The sequence below is a fragment of the Xyrauchen texanus genome, chromosome 24 (genome assembly GCF_025860055.1).
Source record: "Xyrauchen texanus isolate HMW12.3.18 chromosome 24, RBS_HiC_50CHRs, whole genome shotgun sequence".
NCBI classification, from domain to species: Eukaryota; Metazoa; Chordata; class Actinopteri; order Cypriniformes; family Catostomidae; genus Xyrauchen; species Xyrauchen texanus.
Genome location: NC_068299.1, coordinates 41,779,223 through 41,799,232, shown reverse-complemented (window position 1 = coordinate 41,799,232; position 20,010 = coordinate 41,779,223). Strand labels below are relative to the sequence as shown.

General features: G+C 38.4%; 1 protein-coding gene across 1 annotated transcript in view; it reads right to left on the bottom strand.

Moving 5' to 3' along the window:
- Positions 1-20,010, bottom strand: part of slc30a6 (solute carrier family 30 member 6) — a 49,114-nt gene that overhangs the window by 10,875 nt on the left and 18,229 nt on the right. Inside the window, exons 5-6 of the mRNA XM_052090593.1 lie at positions 1,986-2,028; positions 259-324 (exon numbers count right to left, since the gene is read on the bottom strand). Coding sequence (XP_051946553.1) covers positions 259-324; positions 1,986-2,028 — 109 coding nt within the window. The remainder of the gene's footprint in view (positions 1-258; positions 325-1,985; positions 2,029-20,010) is intronic.

Here is a 20,010-nt window from a genome sequence, read left to right as displayed (position 1 = left end):
AAATGCATTAAATGTCACCATATGCTAATTGCTAATGCATCTTTAAAATCAAAAGTTGGATATATGTTAACATTAGTTAATGCATTTTATTAACCAACATTAAAATAGCATTAATAAATGCTGTAAAACATATATATTGTTTGTTCATTATACCTAATGCATTAACTAATGTTAATGAATGGAATGTTTCAAACTAATTCAACAAATATTTCAAACAAATTCATAAAGATTAACTAGGTGTATAAAAATGGTTCTTACCCAAAAGAGTGGACTTGACTGGGTTTCTTCTTAGTCACCCAGAAACTCAGCAAACAGGTGATTAGACTGAGTGTGCGACCAAACAAGACCAAAACAGACATCAAGTCGAGGCACATAAAATATAGAATATAAACAGATTTGACATTTTAAATAAAACACCATTGAGCAGGAGTCTTCCTTTTGCTTATTTAGCTTTGTGAGGGCATGTTGCTGTTTTAAACTGTTACACAGGTTATTCTTTCAACCAGACTCTAATCAAGTGCATAAATATTGAGGTGCCCATTTTCAAGAAAGATTACAATATTAGTAATTCTTACTCGCTGTACACTTACACATGGAGAACAAATATGCTGCAAAAGGATGTAAAAACTAATTAAACAACATATAAAATGCAAATACAAATCTGGGTGTATGTGATGTTGCAATATAGACAGTTTGAGCTATCATGTGCACTTCCAGTTTCACTTTCCAACAAGCAAGCTCTCAACTGCAGATGCTCTCAAGCTCTCATCGGTCACTCAGCCCAGAGCTATTTTGTGAGAACCACAATTTAAATGAGAGAGATATGTTTGTCAAAGTACCACTAATAACAGTTTAACCTTCAATCACTTAATAATTAGTGATGTGTTACAATAATGAATGAACGAACATTACATTTATATAGTGCGTTTCTGACACTACACTCAAAGCGCTTCACACAAGGTACAGGGGACTCATCTCAACCAGCACCAGTGTGCAGCCTCCACCTGGATGATGCGACAGCAGCCATAGTGTACCAGTGTACTCACCACACACCAGCTGTTGGGAGAAGAGAGAGTAGCAAGATACTACCAATTAATGGAGGGGTATTACTAGCAGGCCATATTTGAGAAGGGCCGATGATGGAATTTGGCCAGGACAGGGGTTACAACCCTACACTTTACGAGAAGTGCTTTGGGATTTTTAATGACCACAGAGAGTCAGGGCCTCGGTTTCACATCTTATCCGACAAATGGTGCATTTTTACAGTATAGTGTCTCCATCACTATACTGGGGCATCAGGAGCCACACAGACTGCAGGGTAAGCACCCCCTGCTGGCCTCACTAACAACTCTTCCAGCAGCAACATTAGTTTTCCCCAAGAGATCTCACATCCAGGTACTGGCCAGGCTCAACCCTGCTTAGTTTCAGTGGGTAACCAGGCAAAAGCTGCAGGTTGATATGGCTGCTGACACGACAAAACACAAGAGAGTGTAAACTAATCATAGATACTAATGATTTCTCACTACAGTGGTTTTGAAGATTATAATAGATATATTTCTCTTATTTTTAAACGCATCTCTGCTGTGTGTGATGCTCTCATGGTGTTTTCTGGTTGCCAGTAAGTCACAATGCTCATTGATAGTGACAACAGAACTATTCACAAGTGTTTTCTATTCAAATAAACATTTCCTTAAACTCCATTTCGTCCCGATAGTAAATGAGCTCCTCTTCTTCAAAGCCAAGTCGTCCACCAAATCTTTCTAAGTTAAAGGTCACACATTCAAAGCCACTTAGTATCTTGGTGTCCACGTTGATGCCATATGTCACCATACTGCTGCTCAGCTTCTTTTAAACCGCTCTAAACTCTCTGAAATGAAACCTCCGATTGATGGGTTCACTGCCTACCAGTATCTATATATATGTTATACATACACAGGAACATTGGCATGTTATATTGTTATGGTTATATTGAGACTGGCACTTACCTAAAGAGATCGAAGATGGTGAGGTACGTGTATGCAGTTAAGGCTGAAAAAGAAGAAATTTGAAATTAATTTTGTCATACATACATAACATGCATTATGTATGGATATTTTCAAAATGATATACAAAATGAGCTAAACTTTGCAGCACAAAGTCAGAGCAAGCTACCTTCCACACTTAAATGGAAAGTGTCGAAGAGAATGAGCAAGAAGAAAATTCAACTTGTCAAAGCACAGTAGAGCTGCCCGAGCAATTAAATATCTTTTGAAAACTGAACCTTGTGATCTTTGCAAAACAGTCATATCAAGAAAACACCCTCCTCAACACTTTTCCCGGAGGACTGAAACAAACCAGTACAATATTACCCTGACTCTGGAAGTTGTGTTCCAGCCAGTCAATGAGACTGGAGCCACTGGATTTCAAGTATTCAGACCTTTGACTAATTATCTCAAATTACTGAATTACAAATGGTGCAATGAAATGTAATTCTGTTTGATATTTTATTTAAAACATAAAAAATGTATTATTGTTAGGTGACATTGGTTTTATGTTGGGGGAAAATAAATAAATAAATAAATAAAAACTGAAATATCTTGCTTGCATAAGTATTCAACCCCTGTGCTGTGGAAGCTGCCATGTTCCACCGATGAAATGAGTTGCCCTAACGAAGACACAATTACTTTATCATTGGCATCCACCTGCGAATCATTAAAGTTGCACATTTTCTGGATTAAAAACCCATTGTTGAAGGCATTAGTCAGGCTGTGAATCTGAAGAAAATGAAGACCAAAGAGCATCCCACAGTTAGAGATAAAAATGCATAAATCAGGGAAAGGGTACAAAATAATATCCAAATGTTTGTATATCCAAGTGAGCACAGTTGGATCAATAATCAGGAAGTGGAAGCAGCACTGCTGCTACCCAGGCACTGCTAAGAAAAGGCTGTCCCTCAAAACTCAGCGCTCTAACAAAAAGGAGACTTGTGAGAGAAGCCAGAGAGGCTAACAATCACTTTGAAGGAACTACAGAGTTCAGTGGCTGGGAGTGGAGTAATTGTGCACCAGTCAACCATATCAAGAGAACTGCATAACACTGGCCTATACGGGAGGGTGGAAGAAAGAAGCCATTACTCAAAAAGTACCATCTGAAAGCACGTCTGGAGTTTGCCAGAAAGCATGTGAGTGACGATGTGGGAGAAGGCTTTTGAGCTTTTTGGCCAAAACTCAAAGCGCTATGTGTGGCACAAACCGAACACTTCATATGCCTCAAGACACACCGTTCCTGCAGTGAAGTATGGTGGTGGCAGCATCATGCTGTGTGGATGCTTCTCATCAACAGGGACTGGGCATCTTGTTAGAATTGAAGGAAGAATGGATGGAGCGAAATATAGTGAAATACTGCAAGAGAACCTGCTTCAGTCCACTAAAAAAACTGAAGAATAGGAGGAAATACATCTTTCAACATGACAATGATCCCAAGCACAAGGCCAAATTAACATTGGAGTGCCTCAAGAACAAAAAGATAAATGTCCTAAAGTGGCCCAGTCAAAGTACTGATCTCAATCCTATTGAGAATCTGTGGCACTATTTTAAAATTGCAGTCCACAAGCATCACCCAACCAACCTGAACAACCTGGAGCAAATGGTACATATGTAGCCCAAAAAACTTAAAGCAGTTACTGCAGCAAAAGGTGGCTAGACCAAATGTAGACATTGTGGGGGTTGAATACTTATACAAGCAAGATATATCAGTTTCGTATTCAGAAATATTTCCCAACAAAAAAAAAAAAACAATGTCACCAAACAATAATTGATTTTGAGTTTCAGTATTTTAAAATAAAATATCAATCAGAATGAAATTTCAGTGCACCTTTTCTAATTCGGTAATATGAGAGAATTGGCAAAGGGTTTGAATACTTTTGCAAGGCACTGTGTGTGTGTGTGCTATATAGATATCTAATTTAGGGCGGTTCAATTTAACGTGTTAAATATTGTAATATTGTAATAAGGAAGATTCCTAAGAAATGCAAGCTTGTAGTACCACCCGTTTACTCCAGAGGGCAGTAATTTAAATTTCAGCTGTGTGGCAATGCAGTTTATACAGTGAAGAAAACAACCAGACAGCACAAAACAGTTCAAAACATTATCAAAACATAAGGGATCTCAAGATGTGTTCTAAGTATTAAACTATATTTAACTTGACAAAGTGATCGAAACATTTTATGTTTATTACGCAACGCACCGACACTACACAAGCATGTCTGACGCAGGTGTACATTGATGGGTCCTTAAACAAGCCCTCATAATAAATCTCCAGTCTGACAAATTCACTTGTGTAATGATTGCTGTGAACTGTATGCCAATGATTGACTTATGATCAATAACATGGTAGTAAACAATACATTGTATTCTAAAGCCACTTTTTGTTTTGTCTTATCAATGATTAAGAATGTAATGCATTTTAATTATCTGAATATAAATATATATAATTTTTTTATATTTAAAGATAACTATGTATAATTATTTCATCATTATATATTGAATTATTGTTATATGAGGGGCTTTCTCAGCAAATATTTGTATATGCGATTAAATGATTGGGACACCATGTAAATAATTTGATTAACATTTTTAATCGATTGACAGCCCTAATATATATATATATAAACAAGACTCAATAATTTAATTGCCGAACTCAAGAAGAATTTTGAAATCAGAACTAGCACATCGTCCTCGCATACAAACCATCCAGTGGACATTCAACACTTGCCTGTTACCACCACTAGGTTAACAGACTGAGACATTGGTCTGACCCCTGATTTCTGTCACTAGAAGCTCCAGTTTGCTGGTCAGGAAATAATCCGCACAGCTCAAGTCTCAATCTCCTCTCTTCCTGCCAGACTGTCTGTCTCTGCCGACCAAGACCTGTTCTGTCTCTCTCTCAAAGTGTAAAGAAGACATCTTTGCTCTGGAAGACTTCCGGTCTTGTTCCCAGTGATAGAGCTTCTAGTTACCTCTAGAACTACAGGCTGGTTGTTCTTCTCACAACAGGAACATTTTTGACAGACTGCTCCAGAAAAGCAACTGACCCCTGTTATCATTAATGTGTAGAGTATACTCTAAGGCTGCAACTAATGATTATTTTGATAATCGATTCATCTTTGATTATTTCTTAGATTAATAGGGAAAATAACAATTTTATTTCCTGGATTTTTATTAAAGTGTGATTATTAAAAAACAGAACTGACAAAGGGTGTAAGGATTTGGCTTGATTTACTGTACTAAATTCACAATTCTATAGTCTCACAAAACTTTGAACAAAGCCTCAATCATGAATAGTTAAGTTTGAATTTTTAAATATTATTACTTTCATGACATATGCAAAACAGTTCATTTCCTTCACTTGTAAAACAATAAAATAATGTTTGCCATAGTATAAATTTACTGGTGAAATCAGAAATCATTACATTTGGCATTATCAGGACTATCAAATTTCAGGACCTTTAGTTTTATTATACCTTATATATGGTTTAATATAATGCAATCATCTGTAAACGCAGTGCAGATTCAGTCTCACGCTGAAAAGTATCATCCCGGTTCTCATTGTATTACATGTGCTTACATGATGAGAAACTATCTAAAACACTTCAAAAACCGCCACACCTTGACCTCTGAGACATTGGTGAAAGCTGCACAAATGATTACATTGAAACTGAAATAGATGCATGATGTTGCAAGGTTACTGAACTGCAAAGCACGGTTTAATAAAAAATATTTTTCTCCCTTTCTTTCGTCGGTTTGATTGATGCGAATGCACACGCATGCTCGCTTGCTCACTGAAGTTTAACGGACACCTGCATGTGGTAATGACAAACAGTTGAGTGAAATATGCGGAAATACACGCCCGATTTTTAATTCATAACATGTATACATTGTAAAACATAGAAAATAGCAATAAAATATTAGTTCTATCGGGAAGACATGCAGGCTTGAGTGAAGTTTGAGATGCCATTTATTTGATAGATGTAAAACGGGAGGTGATGTCTCTCTCTTTGGCGTAGGCCCCGTCCGGCAGTCCGAGGGAGTTGTACCCGGAACCGTCATGTCCTGCCAGAGATAGGAGGCAGGGGCGAGGAGCCTACCCCCCTGCGGGACAGGGCTCAACTGGTGGTGGTGGGGAGGTGGAGGTTGCAGTGTTAGCACACCGAAACAGCAATGTGATCGATTGTGAGTGGACTTATAAAGCATTGGCTTACGTGCGATTGGCTAGGAGTTACCCAGCTGATGATGTGATGATGTACACCTGCTGGTCTTCCCGCTAGAACTACGCTCCACTTCCATTTATGTGCTGGAGAGAAACAACTCTTAAAAAAATAAAATGGCACAATCACTCTGCCAATGAACCAGCAGCAGCAACCACATCACATTAAACTGTATGCTTATTATGAAGCGTTTATAAAGTGCTCTCATGTGCTGGACATCACGGGTCATGTTTTTTTCTGCTTCAATTTTTCATCATGCAACACATTTTCACTGGGCTGTAAAGTGACGTCACTGATGGAGTTTCTCTGTGCTCACAGCATTTATCCAACTAACCGATAATGAAATTCGTTGGCAATGATTTTCATTATCAATAATTATCGATTTCATCAATCACACAACAACCTTGTGTGACCCTGCATCCTCATGCGCGTACATTGTTTTTTCCTCTTTGTGTAGTTTTTTTTTATTATTATTTGTGCTTTTCCCAATACACATTGTTCCAAAGCAGCTTTACAGAAAATCAGCTGTAATGTCTATAACATCTTAAAACATGAATAACCAACACTCCTGGAAACATAATCATTTGATGAAAGAAATCTGACTTTCTATAGCTTAGCATTCCTTAATTTCAAAACTTATTCCTGCTAATTTTTGGAGAGCAATTTGCTCTCCAGATTCGAAAAGTAATTTATTTTGCAAAGAGATCTTGACGTAACGGTTACACATGATTCCAGATTGTTCTTCACCCATCAAAGTTTCAGCGCTTGATTAACGGTAAACACAGTTTTTTTTTCCCATTTGCTCTGTTGTGCTGAGTGGCCGCAGTGATTTATTAAATTGGTTTACTGCTTACATAAAATACAGCCTATTGCAACAAATGTACTTGCTTGAAGAACCCATCTTCAATTTGAATGCACCATTTTAGCACTCAAATGTGGATTTTTATCTCAAGTTTGACAAATGTAAAAACAATTGGCAGTCTTAGTATGAATTTATTGAAACATTATTCTTCAAGCAAAAAAGCTAAAAAGAACAAAAGAAAGAAAAAAAGATCTTGGCGAATGAAATATGTGGACTGGGGGAGAGCATGGCGTGACGGCACTGGTATCCTATTCACTAAAGACAGAAGAGACAGATGGGGTAACGCATAAATAAATCAAAGATAGGGGACAGAGAAGAAACAAATCCTTGAAGCATATTGTGTGCAGATTAAGGTGACTTGTGTATGTTTACAGACCAATCAATGAAAAAGAAGCAGAGATGAAGACACAGTGGTAAACCAAGCCTGAATCTTTAGTTGAATATTTAATAACATCTACAGACCAGAGCATCAAAACACATCTGATCGTACTCATACCCTGACCTTCACCATCTCACTTTAGCTCCCGTGAGAACAGAGCACCATTACATTGCTGACGGGTTATCTGAAACATAAGCAAAACATTATGGAGCCTCCGAGCAAAGCTGTAATGGCAGCAGCCCCGGGCGAGTATCGCCTTTCTCTACTGCCCGGTACTTTCGGTAAGAAAGATTTGCAAACTGCAGCACTCAGCTGTCATTGAGTTCTATAACACATATCGAGCGGGACGGCTCAGGTGTCTGTCAACGCGGCATATTAAAATAACAATAGATTGCTCCATATGTAAACTAAAAGCTTTATTGACAAACTACAAACTAACACCTGGCGGGAAAACGGATCTCGGAGGGAGGAAATGGCAAGATGAGAGGGGCGTCTGGCCTGCTGCGGGAGGGTAAACTGAGAACCCCGCCGATCCAAAGACTGCTGTTCATGCAAAACAGCAAACTGCACAAGAGAGCGATAATAACATCCTCACAAGCAAAATGTGTTCTGCTGTCATATAAAAATTTCAGAAAGAAAAAATCATATTCAGTGGTCAATTAAAAGACTAACCACAGCAGATTCATATCAAACAATCTATGGGAACCACAAAGCAATGCAGAAAGTGATTTCACACCACCTGATACTTTTAAACATGACCAAATCTGTCCACCAACAAAGTCCAAAAATCAAAAGACAAACTATGAGCAGGTCTAAAAGACTTAGGCTGGGCATACATGGTGAGAGATCTGACACGTTACAAGCCAGTGTGTCTGATAATCATACAGATACAGTGGTACATGACAACGTTACAAAATTATTTTTTTAATCTTTTCTACAGTTTCAACTGTGTGTATTTTGCCACACACATTTCTCTTTTTTCTTTTTCCGCTTGTCTACATCTCGTGTCACGACTGGGTGCATTCATTTTCTTCACTGTGTTTTACATGGATTATTGCATCAATCTCAAACGTCTACTGATTAGGAACATCGATCTCAACCCCTTGCCGCTAAATAGCAACCACAACAACAACAAACAATTGCGGTAAGTCGTGGCATCCGCTCATGTTATTTCTTCCTGCATTGCATGCCACATGTTTACTATAGCTCCTTCCATCAGCAGTGAGGGATTTACATGTAATAAATGTAAGGAATTAGTCAGTCTGACGAAGAAGGTTAATGAGTTAGAGACACGCATTCAAACGCTAATGGAGGTCGGTGACAAAGAGAAGCCGGTGGATCCTGTTTTGGATGAGGGTATTACAGAGCTTTAGAGCATCCGCAGCAGGGCATTTGGGTGACATCTCGGTGCAGCATACTCGCTCAGCAAAGTGACACCACTCTCCCATTCCTGTTAGGGATTCAAATCGATTCTCCCCACTCAGTGATGCACCCACTGAGAATCATGTTGAAAAAGCCTTAATAATTGGTGATTCTATAGTAAGGAATGTGGGAAAGAGACTCCAGCCACTATTGTTATATGCATTTCGGTGGCTCGGGCATCTGACATCGGATCAAATTTACAAGTGCTGGCTAATGCCAAACGTACATTTTCTAAAATTGTTATTCATGTCAGCACTAATGATGTCCGGCTTTGACAGTCGGAGATCACTAAAGATAATGTTAAAAAGGTGTTAACTTGTCAGACACTGTAATATACTCTGGCCCCCTTCCGGCTCATTGTAGTGACAAGGTTTTTCATTATTATTAAGATAAGTGTCACTGAATGGCTGGATGTCGGAGTGGTGTCCGGAGAGTAGCATAAGATTTATAGACAATTGGAAGAGTTTTTGGGGTAGACCTGACCTGCTAAAGAGAGACAGACAACATCTCTCCAGAGAAGGTGCTGCTCTCCTCTCTAGTAATTTGGCTCATAGTCTTAATAATGATAGTATTTGACTAACTGGGGCCCAGGCCAGGAAGCAGACAAACTGTTCAATCCAGAAATCTGCTAGCTGCCTTGAGACATCACACAGGTCACATAAACTACAACACATACAGACAGTATCACCTAGATATCTCATAGAGACTGTGTCTGTTGAAAAAAATAAAAAAATAAAGATAAACAACAAATAGGGCTACTAAACATTAGATCTCTGTCTACCAAAGCACTAATTGTTAATGAAATTATTACAGATCATAGTTTGGATGCGCTCTGTTTGACCGAAACCTGACTTAAACCGGATGAATATATTCATTTAAATGGATCTACTCCCCCAGGTTACTGTTATAAACATGAGCCTCATTTGAAGGGTCGAGGAGGAGGTGTTGCTACTATTTACAAGTTTTTGGTGTTACTCAGAGGACAGGATATAAATGGAAGTCTTTTGAACTAATAATGCTTAATGTGACACCGTCAAGTATAAATAAACAAATCTTTGTCGTCTTTTGTCCTTACTACAATGTATAGATCACCCGGGCCTTATTCTGATTTCCTTGGGGAATTTGCTAATTTGTTATTAGATTTTGTAGTTACTGTAGATAGAGCTTTAATTGTTGGTGACTTTAACATTCACATAGATAATGAAAATGACACATTGGGATTAGCATTTATCGATATTCTCAACTCTCTTGGAGTCAGACAATATGTAACAGGACAAACTTATCGCCATAATCATACGCTAGATTTAATTCTGTCATATGGAGTTGATGTTGATACATTTGAAATTCTACTACAGAGCGATGTCATCTCAGATTAATACCTCGTCTCATGTATGCTGAGATCAGCTAATGTTACTCAATATACACCACGCTATCGTTCAGATAGAACTATTCTTTTGACCTCTAAAGGTAGCTTCACTAATAATGTCCCAGAATGATCTCACATATTCATTAAGCCAAAAAGTCTATTAGAACTTGATGTAATAACAGAAAATATAAATACAGTCTTCTTTTGCACTCTTGTTAGTGTCACCCCCCTTCGATTAAAGAAAAAAAGCCCCGCACCATGGTACACCAGATGTATATGAAAGGATAATGTCTGTAGCTGCAAACAGGCACTAAAAGCTGCCAGGTCAGCATATTTTAGCAAACTCAAAGAAAATAACCACAACAAACCTAGGAGTTTATTAAGAACTGTAGCTAAATTGGTTAGGAATAAAGCATCGACTGAACCAGATGTAAAATTTAAATAATCAGAAATAAAATTGGAATTATGCAATCAACTGTCACAGCACCTCAGAAAACAGTGTCTCATAATTTTCCTCACGTGCAATTCAATCCTTCGCTGTCATTGGTCAAAAAATCTAAAGCCACAACATGTCAGATACAATACCAAATAAGCTCTTAAAACAGGTATTCCCAGTAATCTCAGAAGCGCTTCTTAATATTATTAACTCCTCACTATCCTTAGGACATGTCCCAAAAAACTTTAAAATGGCAGTTAACAAACAGCTTATTAAGAAGACACAACTTGATCCTGGAGAATTGGCTGATTATAGACCGATTTCAAATCTCCTATTTATGTAGAAAATACTAGAAAAGGTAGTGTCCTCCCAACTATGTTCATTTCTACAGAGAAATGGAATATATTAACACTTTTTGTCAGGATTTAGGCTCCACCACAGTACAGAGACTGCAATTATCAGAGTTACAAATGTCTTGCTCTTATCATCTGATCACGGCTGAATTTCTCTTCTAGTGCTTTTAGATCTTAGTGCTGCCTTCAACATGATAGATCACGACACTCTCTTGAATAGGCTAGAGAATTATGTTGGCATTAATTGACTTGCATTAGCATGGTTTAGGTCCTATTTATCAGACAGCTACCACTTAGTATGTGTAATGTTTTGTCAAATCAAACAAAAGTAAAATATGGAGTGCCACAGGGATCGGTTTAGGACCTCTTCTTTTCTCCTTGTATATGCTTCCCCTGGGAGATATTATCAGGAATCATGGAATACGTTTACACTGTTATGCCGATGATTCCCAACTTTATATTTCTTCTAAACCCAATGAAAATTCACAATTCTCCAAATTAGTAGTGTATCAATGAAATCAATAGATTGGACGGCCAGAAATTTCGTTCTACTCAATTCCGACAAAACAGAGCTACTTATTATCGGACCAAAAACTTCTAAACCGCTAAAATATAATTTGACTCTCGATGGATGTACAGTTACATCATCTTCAACAGCGAAGAACTTGTGTGTTATATTTGATACCAATCTGTCCTTTGAAAATGTAACTTCCAATGTATGTAGAACAGCATTTTTTCACCTCAGAAATATTGATAAGTTACGACACATGCCCTCTATTGCTGATACTGAAAAACTAATGAATGCCCTCAAGACTAGATTACAAAAATAAATAAATAATAATAAATTCAAAAGACATTAGTCATTAATCTTAAATTTAATAAAAAAATATTTTCTTTTCTTTTTAAACACTAGACCTCAACACTTAATTAGTTTAATAATTTTAAACCATGACTTTAACTATACATAAGTAATATTGTCATTATATGCATGATGTTAGTCAGAGGGGAACTGGCCCCCACAGTGAGTCTGGTTTCTCAGAGGTTTTTTTTCTCCATTATTCAACATCTTATGGAGTTTTGTGTTCCTTGCCACAGTCGGCTTCAGTTTGCTCACAGCAATTCTTTAATTATTTAATTTTTATACACAATTTACAATATTTTTTAATAAAACTACACAATGCTCATTAAGACTTTATATATATTAGTTTCATTTTTATTTTTTGTTAATGCATTATTTCCTGTAAAGAAACAATGTGTGTTGTGAAAAGCACTATGACTTGACTAAAAGCCAGAGGAGATTTGAATTCCTTGTGGCAGTAATAGCACAAACTGTAAACTTGTTAATGAAACTCAACCTGTGATTGACCCCATGTAAAGCCCTAAACCTATTTTAGTTTTTTTTAAATGGACAAAAATTGAAAAAAATACTCCTGATAAAACATTAAAAACAGAATTTGACCTTCAAAACATACTCCAAATGTTATTCATCCCTAAATAGAACCACCAAATTAGCTAAATAACTATCGATTAAACAATTTAAAGAGAAACATACAAAATACAGATAAAGTGACAATGACTTAAAGAGAGGAAGACATAAAAATGCCTGAACACAGAGAGAGCAGAGAATATGCAGACACTGTGACCTAAACAGAGGATGATTTTTAGATCCCCCCTTTAGATGGGTGCTAAAGATTTTGTAGCTCCAAAAAGCACATAAAGTAACTACACAAGTGAAAATCCCCTATATACGTCCTCATGACAGCACAACTGCACTAGCAGGTAATTATGTGTCTGCCATTCACATTGTTAGACATGACTAATTCACTGTATAAATGTAATGCAATTTGTGTATATTCTCCTATTTTGTGTATGCATTTTATATTTACCGTAATTTCCGGACTATTGAGCGCACCTGAATATAAGCCGCACCCACTGATTTTTAAATAAAATATTATTTTAAACATAAATAAGCCGCAACTGTCTATAAGCCGCAGGTGCCTACCGGTACATTGAAACTTTACTCAGGCTTTAACGAAACACGGCTTGTAACAAAAATAAATAGGCTTTAACGAAACACGGTGTGGCAGCGGGGGCGTGGTCAAGCGCCCGTCCGGGAGAGAAAAGCGGTAAGGGCGCTTACACCTGAGCTAAATTATGTCTCTATTTGCTTTTCCAACAGCCAGATCAATCGCCTTCAACTTGAAAGCAGCATCATATGCATTTCTCCGTGTCTTGAGGGTGACAAAATGACTACAGTAATCAGAATGATGGGAAGTTTGAGCGTGCTCGATTTAATCTAAACAGTAAACAAAAAAAGTTGTTTTGACCTTAACCCGTTCGGCAATTTCATTGGTCTAATTAAAGCTTCACGCTGCCAAAAAAACTGAGCACGTCACCGAATGTTTTTTTATTTGTTTTTTTTTTATAAAATTTGAAAGCGGGAAAAATCCATATATTAGCCGCGTCATTGTATAAGCCGCGAGGTTCAAAGCGTGGGGAAAAAGTTGCGGCTTATAGTCCGGAAATTACGGTAATCATTCTTAGGATTTAAATGTTCTCATTTTATTTTTCCTTTTTTATTACTACTTTTGTTGCATATATCATTGTATTATCTTATCTCTATCTTTTTTAAAACATTTTGTCTGTACATAACCTTAAAATGTATTGGCAAAACTGTACTCCAAATGTCATGCCAATATACCTGAATTGAAGACAAATTTAAATTACATTATATTTTACAATTAAAATGGCAGACTCCTTTGTTTTGCTAAGGCTTATTTGATAGCTAACATTTTATGCATCCTAAATATATTCCAGAAATAGTCACATCGGGTCAAAATTGCATTGTTCAGACAGAAAAACAAACAAACAAACAGATAGGTCGCATCTGTGTATAAGTCGCACTGACAGAGGGTTCATGCGGCATACATTAGTACACGGGAGCAGCCAACTGACTTCCAGCATGAAGATTACCTCAGCATCTAGGCATCATATTAAGGCATATTTTAATCAGGGGTATTTTCTAAAAGTAATTGTGCATAACAGCTTTTCATATTCTGTTTGTGTTGTCCGTTTCATGAAAAAAAAAAAAAAATACAAATAAGCCAAATCTGTTGTAACTATGCTGTGCCCAAATCAGAATCAGAAAAAGCTTTATTGCCAAGTAAGTTTTTACAAGGAATTTGTTTTGGTGTTGTAGGTGCGTTCACACAATCTCTAAATATATGAAACAAGAATTAAAATATAAGCAATATAAATATAAATATGTCCACGCAGTATCAATTAAAAGTATAAAATAAAAGAGAGGGAGAGTTCGGGGATAGTCGGATGGAGTAGACTTGTTTGTGTCTTTCCCCCGCACTTTTCTTGACCATTTGAGCCCCCTTATGCGTTTATTTTAATTTTAATTTGATTGTACTGAGGACACTTGTATAACTTAGTTTCAATATAACCACCAAATCGACCAAGCAAAGCAGGAAAGACCCTAAATCAGACCTCGCTGACGACGCAACCAACGAGCTTAGTATGGCGGCGATAGCTAAGCTTTTAGATCAACACCGGCAAGCTCTATCAGCGGAATTCAAGTCGAGTATTTCTTCACTCGAGTCAAAGATAGACAGTGTTCAAACTTCGGTTTCTGACCATACCCACAAGATTGATGCACTGGAGGCTAACGCTAACGTCTTGGATGAATGCATGCTTGCGCTGGAAGCATCATGTGCCGCTCTATCTGATAGTAATGCCAAGTTGCTAGCAAAGGTCACTGATCTTGAGTCCCGTAGCCAGAATCGATTGAGGGCCCTCGTCCATCGGCCTTCTTTTCACAACTCCTGTTGGACGTCATAGGGAAGGATATTCTTTCCTCGCCGCCGGAGATCGACAGGGCCCATAGGGCTCTCATCAGTAAACCTGCAGCTGGAGGAAAGCCGAGGGCTGTCATCATTCGGCTTCACCGTTATCAGCAGAAAGAGTTGGTTGTTCGTGAGGCTCGAGCTAAAAGAGGCAAGCTCATGTTCCAGGGTAGCCCGATCGCCATATATGAGGACTACGCACCTGAAGTTATGATACAACGATCTAAATATCGGAGTATGATGACGGACCTCTACAACCCTGCTTTTCCCTGCGAAGCTCTCCATCAGGACCAAAGATGGGGACAGGAGGTCGTTTTCCTCGGTGGCAGAGGCTGAAGAATACGTGCCGAATATTCGGGTTGGCACATCTGCGTAACTCCGCTGTTGTATCATTCACCCAGACTATCTGATAGCCAGCTGCTCGTAAATATGGTGTGTATATCTTTATCATATCCGCGATGCGATAAAGATGCCCTACGAACACTTACATTTATACTGTTTCCAACGCTCACAGAATGCCTCGAGTGTTTTGGTTATTAGTTTGACAGCTGGTCATTTACCGCGATGGACCTCTATTTTGGTAATACCATCGTTTATTTATATTTAGTGACTGTTCACATGTTCAGTTGATATAAAGGCTTGTTTTTTTAGCATTGCATGGTTCCTTATTATGTTTAATATTTTTTCTATTGAAGGGATATGCCCTTTTTGCGCCTTTTTTGCACGAGCGCCCTCCTCAGTCACTAATCAGCAAGGTATAAGACAGCGTGTTGACACATTTATGTTAAATAGGGTATAAAGGAGGACATAAGGTCACTATTTATCCTTTTTTTTTCTTCAGTACGTTTCCTTTTTTTATCTTTTATTTGATATTATTATAATTTTTTTTTGTGTGTATTTGTGCATTTTAACTTTTCTGGGGCTCACCTATTGTTAACTAGGGGAGCAAGACAATGTAAGATTACTAGATGTTGAGTCTGAGGGCTCAGTCAAGTTTATTCAGTTATGGGGGGCTTTTTATTCTTATGTATTTTTTTATTTTATTTATTTATTTCTCTCTCTCTGCATTCTTCCATCTTCTTTTGTGCTTCCTCTTTTTCCTTTCTTTGGATCCAGAGTCTATTCTATCAGATCGTTATCACAATTTTACTAACTCTGTAGAATGGCTAATATTCCTACAATGACAGGCCACGGACTGCGACTAATCACTTGGAATGTCAAGGGAATGAATAACAGTATTAAGGTTGGTAAGGTTCTATTGCATTTACAACATCTTAAGTCCGACATAATGTTTCTGCAAGAAACACATCTGTGAACTGCTGACATGCTCCGAATCAAGAGGGCTTGGATGGGCCACTTGTATCACTCTAAATTCTCCCAAAGATCTCGTGGGGCTGCTATTATTATTCATAAGAATGTCATGTTTGAGCTGGCCAATACCATATCTGACCCCAATGGCCGTTTCGTTGTGGTCACGGGTAAGCTTCATAATGTACCAGTTGTCTTAGATTCTATATATGCCCCTAATTGGGATAATGATTAATTCTTTAAGTTTTTTCAAGTCTCCCAAACGTGGATGATCACCACATAATTATTGGACGTGACTTCAATTTGGTCCAAGACGTTTCGCTTGATAGGTCTTCCTCTAAACCAGGGGTCCCCAAACTTTTTTCTATGAGGGCCACATCATTTTTCCTTTCTATAATGGAGGGCCGTAGTCTAACAGAAAATGGCATGGGCCGGAGTGATTTATTGTGGAGATTTTATTATGATTTTAAATGGATTTACAGTATTATGCCTCCTAATACTAGATTAATTTATTATTTATGCACCATACATATCAAGTGATATATAGCCTATTAAAAGAGCATTATTACTATTGTAATGACATTTTTTCATATTCATTGCTATTGAAATCAAATTATTTACTTACTCATGCGTATTAGGCTAATCAGTGTGAACTATGAGCTTGTTTCTGGCTGGTGAGAAGTCCAATGTCAGGTTCCATTCCTGTCACAGCCAGTCTCAAAGACTGATGCAAATGTTCATCAGTGAGTCTTGATCTCATCGGATTTTTCATCAGTTTTATGCGTGAAAAGGTTTGCTCACAGATATAGGTGCTGCCAAAAAGTGTGGACATCTTCATTGCATTCCTTCTGATGTTTGGGTAGGTCTCGTTAGGGAGGGCAGTATAGAATTCAATGAGACTGTTGGGCTTAAACGCGTCTTTCAGAACATCACAGTTCTGTAACTCAGCCAACTCAAACTGATAAGAAGGCAGGGCTTCGTCTATGTCAGCAGCAAAAGGGTTCTGAAAAAGGCGGATTTCTTTAGCGTGGACATGTAGCTCACGGAATCGCACATCAAACTCCGCCTTCAACATTTCCAGCGCTTCCACTGACTTTTCAGCTGGGAATGGGACCACTGGTTTCTCAGCTGAGAGGCTTTGGGTAACAGGGAGATGGGTGAAGTCTTGCTTTTGCACTTGTCCAACAAGCAGTGCTAGTTTCACCTCAAATGCTTTTATGTGGGAATACATGTCACATATTAGTTTCCCCTTGCCTTGGAGCTGCACGTTGAGGCCATTCAACATTTCTGTCACATCTGTTAAAAAGGCGAGGTCCCATTTCAATTTTGTGTCGATCAGTTCTGGGACAGTTTTGCCCTTTGTCAGAAGAAAAACATTGATTTCGGGTAGCAGCTCATAAAAACACCTCAAAACTCTGCCCCGGCTTAACCATCGGACTTCTGTGTGGTAAAGCACATCTCCGTGAGAAGACTCTAGCTCGGACAGAAAGACTTAGAACTGCCTGTGTTTAAGTCCGTTTGCTCTGATGAAGTTTATACATGACACCACCACTTTCATAATCGATTCCCACTTCAGAAATTTGCAGCACAGTGCTTGCTGGTGAATTAGGCAGTGTATTTGTAAAGGGGGCATGAGACCTCTTTCCTCCATTTCTCTATTCATGCGTCCTATCAGTCCCCTTGACGCGCCAACCATACTAGGAGCTCCGTCAGTCGTGATGCTGGCCAGCTTAGACCAGTCTAGACCAGTCTAGTCCACTTTTTAGCTTCGACACTTTATCTGCTCTCATTTGGCCTTGTAAACTTGCATACTTGTCTCTGTGGCGGGTTTCATAGTGTCGCCGCAGATTGTATTCTTTGAACACGGAGACTGTTTCTTGACAGATGAGGCAAACAGCCATTTCTTGCATTGAACAAAAAAATAATCACTTGTCCACTTTTGGTTAAATACCCTGCATTCTGAATCAACTTTTCTCTTTCCCAACCATTTGGCCATTTTGTTGTCACTTTAAATTTTCTTGCTGGATCGCGTGCACCCACTCGATCACAATGGAACGTTAATCCGGGTGAATCTAACAAATAATTTGGCTACTTTAATAATTATAACTAAGGGAAATTTTATTTTGAAAGCCCATATGTATTATCAAATACAAATATGATATGATTAAAACATATTTAAAATTAAACTGTAAAACTATTTCTCTGCATGGCATTGTTCAGAGGGCCGGTCCAAATGTGGGGGCGAGCCGTATTCGGCCCGCGGGCCGTAGTTTGGGGACCCCTGCTCTAAACAGTCTGGTTTATCTAAGTCAGCGAACGTAGTATTAAATTATGCCTCCCAGCTGGGACTCACTGACCCCGGGAGATTTAAGAATCCTCAAGACAAAGCTTTCTCATACTTTTCGCATGTGCATCACACCTTCTCTAGAATTGACTTTTTCTTGTTGATAGCAAACTGTTAAACTGTATTAATGCATGTACATATCACACAGTAGTGATTTCTGACCACGCCCCCGTTTCAATTGATATTGCTTTATTCCCCGATAGATTTTCACCCTCCTTTTGGAGATTTGACTCTTCTAGATTATCAGATGATACATTTAAGGATTTTATTGCCTCGCAGATTCATATTTATTTTGAACTCAATCAAACCCCAGATGTCAGTAGTCTTACTCTTTGGGAAGCCTTTAAGGCTTTCATCCATGGCCAGGTTATTTCCTTCATTTCCCAATTGAGGAAGGCCGAAATGTCTAGACTATTAACTATTGTTGAAGATCTGCATAAATTGGACGTGATCCTTGCTGCCCCTCCTGTTATACTAAACGGCTACAGTTACATGCAGAATATGATCTTTTAATGACAAATACAATAGTGAGACAACTTAGACAAAGTAGACAACAGTTCTTTGAACATGGTGACAAAGCGGGGAAGCTCTTGGCTCACCAAGTTCGTAGGGTCAGCGCTTCAAGATGGATTTCAAGAGTTAGGTCCCCAGCAGGTGAACTCATATCAGATCAAGTTGGGATCAATTCTATCTTTTCTGAATACTATGCTACATTGTATACCTCAGAGAACTCACCAAATGCTTCAGCAAGCTTTGATCTTCTCAATTTATTAACCTTCCCTAAAATTGATGGAAGTCTAGCTGGAAGTTTGGGTGATCCAATCTCTGAGCTAGAAATACAAGAGGCCATTAAATCTATCCAATCTGGAAAGTCCCCTGGCCCTGATGGCTTTACAGCTGAGTTTGACAAATCTTTTGCCTCCCTGTTAACTCCTACCTTGACAAGGCTATACAATGATTCTTTTACAACAGGCCGCCTCCCCTCAACCCTATCCGAGGCTTCTATTTCTCGGCTCCTTAAAAAAGATAAGGATATCTTTATAGGCCAATATCACTCCTAAATGTTGATTTTAAAATTTTTGCCAAAGTTTTATGTTCTCGGCTTCAGGTGGTGCTGCCGACCTTAATCTCCCATGATCAGACAGGTTTCACTCCAGGAAGACATTCTTTTTTTAATACCAGGAAGCTTCTTAATATTATTTTCTCCCCCTCATCTGATTCTCCGGAAATCGTCCTTTCTTTAGATGCTGAAAAAGCCTTTGATAGGGTAGAATGGGTTTATCTTTTTTTTGTTTTGGAGAAATTTGGATTCAATTCCAATTTTATCTCTTGGATTCGGCTTCTTTATTCATCCCCTGTCACCTCTGTGCTCACTAATGGCTTGCGGTCACCTCTCTTTTCTCTTCACCGTGGGACACGTCAGGGTTGCCCTCTTTCCCCTTTAC